The sequence below is a fragment of the Herpailurus yagouaroundi genome, unplaced genomic scaffold (assembly GCF_014898765.1).
Source record: "Herpailurus yagouaroundi ecotype Mexico unplaced genomic scaffold, PumYag 182, whole genome shotgun sequence".
Lineage (NCBI taxonomy): Eukaryota > Metazoa > Chordata > Mammalia > Carnivora > Felidae > Herpailurus > Herpailurus yagouaroundi.
In genome coordinates, this window is record NW_024412413.1 from 9378769 (window position 1) to 9385824 (window position 7056).

At 51.7% G+C, this 7056-nt stretch overlaps 1 protein-coding gene and 1 long non-coding RNA gene across 3 annotated transcripts in view; one reads left to right on the top strand and one right to left on the bottom strand.

Moving 5' to 3' along the window:
- The window catches only part of TAB1 (TGF-beta activated kinase 1 (MAP3K7) binding protein 1), a 32349-nt gene extending 32171 nt beyond the window's left edge, over positions 1–178 (bottom strand). Inside the window, exon 1 of one of the 2 annotated variants that reach the window (XM_040490785.1) lies at positions 57–178. In XM_040490785.1, the coding sequence (XP_040346719.1) occupies positions 57–89 (33 nt within the window). In that variant the 5' untranslated portion in view covers positions 90–178. The remainder of the gene's footprint in view (positions 1–56) is intronic. The other variant, XM_040490786.1, reaches the window with a different exon arrangement.
- Positions 179–217: 39 nt separating this feature from the next.
- LOC121040325 (uncharacterized) lies at positions 218–3097 on the top strand. The gene is made up of 3 exons (XR_005795234.1): positions 218–321; positions 1906–2082; positions 2423–3097. It is a non-coding gene; the product is annotated as an uncharacterized LOC121040325 (long non-coding RNA).
- The last annotated feature ends 3959 nt before the right edge of the window (positions 3098–7056 follow it).

Genomic DNA, 7056 nt, shown 5'->3' on the forward strand with positions numbered 1-7056 from the left:
GACAGGCCGCCCCCTGGGGTCCCAACCCCCAGCCCGGAGAGCGGGTCGTTCCTCACACTCTGCAGCAGGCTCCTCCTCTGCGCCGCCATCTTGGAGGGACCCCCGCGGGTGAGCCCGCCTCCCAGCAGAGCAGGCGAGAAGGGCGGCTAGAGCGGCCTGAAGGGGGCATGCTCACAGCGCCACCCCACGGCCAAGGCGGGATGGGGCCGTGAGCTGTCTTCCCCTTTTTCTGTCCTGGGAGGAAAAAAGGGAAGGCCTCCTTCCCTACGTGATTGCGTCTCGCCAATTTTATTTGCGCATTTTCTCCAGGATGCTTTTCAGGTGGGGCTCCTAGGACACCAGATTTGGGCTCTTCATGCACTCATTGGGCGTGGGGTCCGGTGAATTATTCATTCACTCGATAAATATTCGTTGGGTGACCATGCCTGGCCCAATAGAGATAAAGCAGCAAGCAAGACACCCTCAGAAAGCTCACCTTTCAGTTGGGGAGGACATCGTTTGCGTACATAAATCATTTCGAGCCGGGCTAAATGCTAGGAAGAGAAGTTTATGGAAGTGGCATAGGAGCGTAGGGCGGGTCAGGCAGAGGGGACAGCTAGTGCACAAGGCAGGAGAAAAGGGAGCATGTGAGTGTGAGTTCAAGGAAGCATGCGTGTCACACAAGGTCTCTCTGTGGCTGGAACAGAGATGGAGGGGGAATGAGATGAAGGGCCCTGGGGTAGGTTCTGACCTTGCCCAGCCCTGGGCAGGAGTTGGCCTATTCATGGGGAGGACAAAGGAAAGTTGTTGACTTCTGAGCAAGCCACAGACATGATCCCATTGGTAGAAAGATCCCTTTGACTACTGTGTACAAAACAGATGTTATGGGGGTATTGGAGTGAAGGCCAATTAAGGGAATGTTGTGCTAGCTCGAGGCAAGAGATGATGGTGGTTTGAGTCAGCTGCCCCTGCCAAGTGGATGGATTTTATTTAGGAGATGAAATTGTCAGGGCTTGATTTGTGGATTGGTTGTGGTTGATGATGGAAAGAGATTTGTCAAAGATTCACCCAGATTTCTGGAACGAACAGCTAGAAAATCTTGGGGTGGGGGGAGAAGGACTGAATGACCTTGAGTTCAGTTTGGTCATGTTGAGTTTAGGTGCTTTTAAGACCTGCAAGAAAAGAAGTCAAGTCAGTCCTGAGATCAAGAGGACTAGAGAAGACTGACGAGGTTTTGGGGTGTTGGGTTCAGAGCTGACAGGCAAGAAAGAATTCTGGAAGACGTCTTTACTGCAAAAAGATGATTTTATTCAAGCACAGGGACAGGACCCGTGGGCAGGAAGAGCTGCATGGGGTCGTGCAAAGTGACTGCTTATATACTGTGGAGGTGGGGGAAGGTAAAGGCAAAACAAGTTTCTTAAAGGGATTTCCATTTGCTAAAGAGAATTTACAGATTACTGGAGGCCCAGCTCTTGTCAAGCTAAAGTTGGTTTTCCCTCTAGCAAAGCATTATCATTAATAGTAGGGAGCTCCTGAAGATTAGGCTATTAATGGCATATTTGTAAACTGATGCAGACTCTTAGCAAACAAATTTAGCCATTTGTTTTCTGTCCTCTCCTTTGTCTTAGGCATCCAGGAATGCCTGAGGAATATCACATATCCCACTTTGGGGGGGTGGGGGAGGGGGCTGGCTTCCTGGTGTAACTTGCCTTATGCTCCCTCATCAAAGACAACAGCAGAGGAGCCCCTAGAGAGGTTGGGAAGCAGAGGCCAGGCCTGGAACCCAGGATGAGGAGTGCATGGGTAACAATGTAACATGCTTTTGAGAGATCTAGTTAGAAGATTACTGAAGAAAGTCCCTTAGGTTGTGCTCCCCAGAGGCCCTTGAAGAGAAACGGAACCCAGATTGAATGTGTTTTCTTTTAGGTTGGGAGAAACTGGGACCTATTTAAATGCTGAAGAAAAGGCTTACCAGAGAAGAGCTGACGATTCAGAAGAAGGGACGGGAGGCAATCTAGGCCGGGGTGGTGACATACCATCGTCTACCAACATAGCTCCACGTGGCCCAAGATGACAGTTTGAGCTACAGCGATTTTGTCTGAGGTCAGCCAGCAGGAAGGAAAGAGGAAGGGAGGAAGATGGCATTTCTTTCTCTCTCTTTCTCCTTCTTTAAAAAAAATTTTTTTTTAATGTTTATTTACTTTTGAAAGAGAGAGAAAGAGAGTATGAGTTGGGGGAGGGAAAGAGAGAGAAGGAGACACAGAATCCGAAGCAGGCTCCAGGCTCTGAGCTGTCAGCACAGAGCCTGACGCGGGGCTCGAACCCACCAACCGTAAGATCACGACCCGAGGCAGAGTCGGACGGGCGACTGAGACCACCCAGGCGCCCCTCTTTCTTCTTTTTTTAGATTGAACATTTACTTACAAGCAGCCTTCCCTTTTAGGCGACTTCCAGAAGTTCCCTGTGACGCTTCTTACATCTCAGTGGCTATACCTACCCCCATGGCCACATCGGCTGAAAGGGAGGTGAGGAAATCCAGGCTTTGGACAGAGCTACAGTTTCTGTTACTAAAGGAGTAAGACATAGATACCAGGACATTAGGAACAGTCTGTGCCATAAAGGGAAGTGGGAGGGACCAGGTGGTTTGTCTGTTGAGGTAGAGTCTGGAAAGATTCAGGCATTGGAGCCCAGCCCACTGCGTTCTAATCCCTACCCATATCCTGTCACCTGTGTGACCTTGAACAAGCCTTTACGGTATCCTCTGTAAAATGGGAGTGACAGTCTACCTGGCCGAATGACTGCAAGGATTGAATGAGATGCCGTGGAAGGACCTGACCTGTGGCAGCCCCTTTGTTACATGTGTGTTACATGTTTGTTACATGTTTGTTACATTTAAATTAAAAAAAATTTTTTTTTTCACGATGAGAAACACACCCTGAGGACCTGCTGTGTTCATAGTATTTCTTTCTCACTCCAACCAGCTATTACGATCATCCTTACTTTGTCAAACAGGAAACTCCAGTTCAGCAAGTCACCCAACAAATAGACGCTAGGATTTGAATCCAGGTCCTGTGACTGTGATGTTGTGATACCATGAGAAATATACATTCGGTCTTCATCCCTGGTTCTTGGCTTCCAAATCCTTGGGTGACAGGGGTTCCAGCAGCATCTTTTGTTATGATACTTGGTCTCCCCTCCTAGTTTCCACAAGGGTTTTGGAACTTTCTGAGTGATAGAAGTGATGGGAGTATCTTCAGTTATTCACGAAAAGCCCCTTCGGCCATCCTGGAGTTTATGACATGGCTGGTGGCTAGAAGTCCCTAAATAACTTCAGGCAGGGACAAGTTGCCAGAGGGTCCAATCATGGGATTAGAGGATTGAAACTTTCAGCCACTCTCACCCCCACTTCTGCTGGGGTGGGGAGTGGGGAGGAGGCTGGGGATTGAGTTAATCACCAACGGCCAGCGAGTTCATCAATCATGCCTGTGTAATGGAATCTCCACAAAACCCTAAATAAAGGGGTTTGGAGAGCTTCTGGTGAATGCATCTGCGTGCCGGGAGGTTGGCTCACCCCAGCCTCTGTGGGCCCAAGCACTCTCTGGACCCTTCCATATCTCATCCTATGTACCTATTCATCTGACTGTTCATTTATATTTTTTATAATATCCTTTTTTAAAAACATTTAATGTTTATTTATTTTTGAGAGAGAGAGAGAGGGAGAGAGAGAAAATGGGGGCGGGGCAGACAGAGAGAGACAGAGACAGATCCGAAGCAGGCTCCAGGCTCTGAGCTGTCAGCACAGAGCCCGATGCGGGGCTCGAACTCATGGACCACACAAGATCATGACCCAAGCCGAAGTCAGACGCTTAACCACCTGAGCCCCCCCGGGCGCCCCTATCATAATATCCTTTTTGATAAATCAGCAAAGTAACAAGTACTTTCCTGAATTCTGTGAGCTGTTAGAGCAAATCATGGAACCTGAGGAGGGGGGTCACCAGGACCCCCTGATATGTAGTCAGATTGGACAGAAGTGTGGGTAGCCTGGGGACCCACCACTTAGGACAGGATTCCGAAGTAGGGAGCAGTCTCGTGGGACTCAGCCAGTAACCTGTGGGGTCTGGTAATACTTCTGGTAGTACACAGAGACGTTTGTCGTCAGAAGGATTCCGCTCTTGTAGATAGATAAAAGCACCCTGGTGGTAGGCTCCAGGGCCTTTGCTGGCAACCCTCCCAACCCTTCACAGCTCAGCCTCTGCCAAGTGCTTGGAGGCCCCCGGACGACCACGTGGTCCCTGCGTCCATCTGGCGGCTGCTGTTTCCACATTTGACCACGCGGTGACCTTCTACTCATCATCAAGGCTCCTAGCGAATGAATAGCCCTTCCGAGAAAACTGTTTTGTTGTTGATTTTTACAGAGTTTGTTAATGTTGACTTGTTTTTGAGAGAGACAGAGCAGAAGTGCAGAGAGAAGGAGACACAGAATCCGAAGCGGGCTCCAGGCTCCGAGCTGTCAGCACGGAGCCCGACGTGGGGCTCGAACCCACGAACCGTGAGATCGTGACCTGAGCCGAAGTTGGACGCCCAACTGACTGAGCCACCCAGGCGCCCCATTTTTGTTTCTTTTTAATTCACATCTCAAGAATTACTCTTTCGGTCCATTTCAATCACTTAAAATCATAGTTCTTGTTTGCGGAGACCCCCCTCCCTCCCCCCTCCGCCGGGAGACAGGGACTATGGCAGTTCAGCTCTGGGTCTCCTCACAGGCTCCAGAGAAGTTGCTCAGCAAATGTGTGTGACAGCAAATTGGTCGAAGAGTCAGAGATTAATAGATACCTTGGTGCATGAGGCAGCTGGGGGACAGGCCATCTGTGCCAAGGTCCCCAAGTGATTTAGAGTGGGGAGCCGGGACCATGACTTGGGGCTTCCCTCCCCCCCACCGCCTCTTTCCACACCTGACCGCCTCAGTAATGCACAATGGTGAATCCTCCTTCCCAAATTCCTCCGGCCTGGTTTTCCAGGCAGCAAAAAGGCACTGAGTTCATCGTGGCGTCGGGAATAACGAGCACAGTCAATGCTTCCTGTTTGCAGGACCCCGGGCTCCCCAGGGGAGGGCGTGGAGACAGATCTGTGGACAGGCCCCCTTCTCCTCTGGGGACGGCGTGCCTGGGAACCCTGTTGCGGTGTAGATCCTGTTTGCCCCATCACACTGGGGTTTGCACTCAATCCAAGACGTGCCAGAGGAACAGACATACCACAACTACAGCCCTTGATAACCATTCAGACGGCCAGAGAGAGCTCCAGGCCCTGTCACCAAAGCCCAGATGGAAGGGCTGTCTGGCAGGGACCCGGGTCCCAATGCACATGAAGCGCACACGTGGCCCAGAATATCAGAGAACCCCGTGCCGCTGCACTGTGACCTTTCCAAACCCCAGCCAGCAGAAGAGAAAACAGCCATGAAGCACATTGGCCCCCTTCTGGGAGCCGAGAGGGCTGGGCACGGAAGGTCAGAGAGGCCCCTTGGCATAAGGTTTGCTTTCTCGGCCTCCAGCCATCTCCCGGAGGGGCCTGCGGTTTCCATCGAGCCTTTGTGCGGCTTCACAGACAGCCGCCGCGGCAAACGCTGGTTGGCAGACAGCAGCTTGGAAAGGTGGCTTTAAGGACACCGAAGAATGTTTTGAAGGTATCCTACCACCCTCAGGCTCACCTTCGTCTGCACCTTCTCCCTTCTGCCCGGGAACCCAGGCAGGTGAACCCCGGCTGCCAAAGGAGAGCACCGGGACCACCTTGCACCGAGCTGTTGGCCTTTCTGGAGTTTTCTTGGCACAAGCATTCTGCCATGTGGCAGTGTGGCCTTTGTGCGGATCATCTTAATGGATGCGTCACAGCCCTGGGACGGGATACAGTCTCATTTTCGAACGTCCGCTAATAAGCCTGTTTCCAGTTGGGGGCTGTTTACAAATAGCTCTGCAACAAACAGTCGTTTACGAGTTGAAAAGCCGTTTATTGAATTTCTTGGAGAAGCACAATGACGTATATGAAGGGGGGAGGGGAATGATTGGCTTTATTTTAGCAAAGAGAAGAAAGGGGAGCTGGGACCAGGGGGACAGCATCTGTGTGACCTGGGCTGGTGGGCATACGGAGATTCACGGTGCTGCTCTCCCCCTACCCCCCCCTTTTTTTGGTATATGTTTGAGATCTTTCATAATAAAAAAAAATTAAAAATAAAAATGCAGACATGGTCCCTGTTCTCAGCTCACAGTCCCATGGGGAAGCAGACGAGAAGCCCAGGCAGAGCGGTGTGATGAATGCCAGGATGAGGCCAGGGGACCCAGAGGAGGGCCGCTTACCTCTGACTTAGGGAATCGGGAGGGCTTCAGGGAAGAGGGGACAGTGGAGGAGGTGGTCACGTGACACTGAAGGGAAGGGGGCGCTAGGCAGAGGTCCCTTCGGGAGCAAAGGGCAGGTAGAGAAAGAAAGTGCTGCAGATAAAGCCTGGTGTGACGGACCATCTGGCCCGAGCAGAGGTGAGGGGAGCCAGAGCCGGAGCAGACGACGCAAGGGGCGGGAGTAGGGGGCAGTTCAGTGGCATTGCGTGAACCTTAGTGGCACCCAGGTGGCGTCCAGGTGCCGGGCAGCTGGGGGACCAGGCCGTCTGACCTGAGGACCGTCACTCCACTCAGATCACCGCGACTCCCGAAAGCAGGACAGATGGCAGGTGGCGGAAGGGGGAATTTGCAGCTTTTTGCTTCTCCTGAATTACTCCTCTGAGATCGTTTCCAGAATGCTCATCCCCCACATGGTGCCCTCGATTTCTTTGCTATTTTTAGCCTACCTCTTCCAAGAGGCCATGACCTCTTTGAAGGCAGGGGCTAGGTTCTACTCGTCTCTGCAGCCCCAGCGTTTAGCCCACAGCAGGTGCTGAATAAACGCTTGTGAACGAGTGAACCTCCATCGCGCGTTTACTCAGAGCAAGACACAACTGTCCACGCTTTACATGCATTGCTTCGTATGCCAGGGCTTCCTGACCACCCTCATGGAGGGTGTTACTGTCACCCCCTGGGTTAGTTCAGGTCCTCC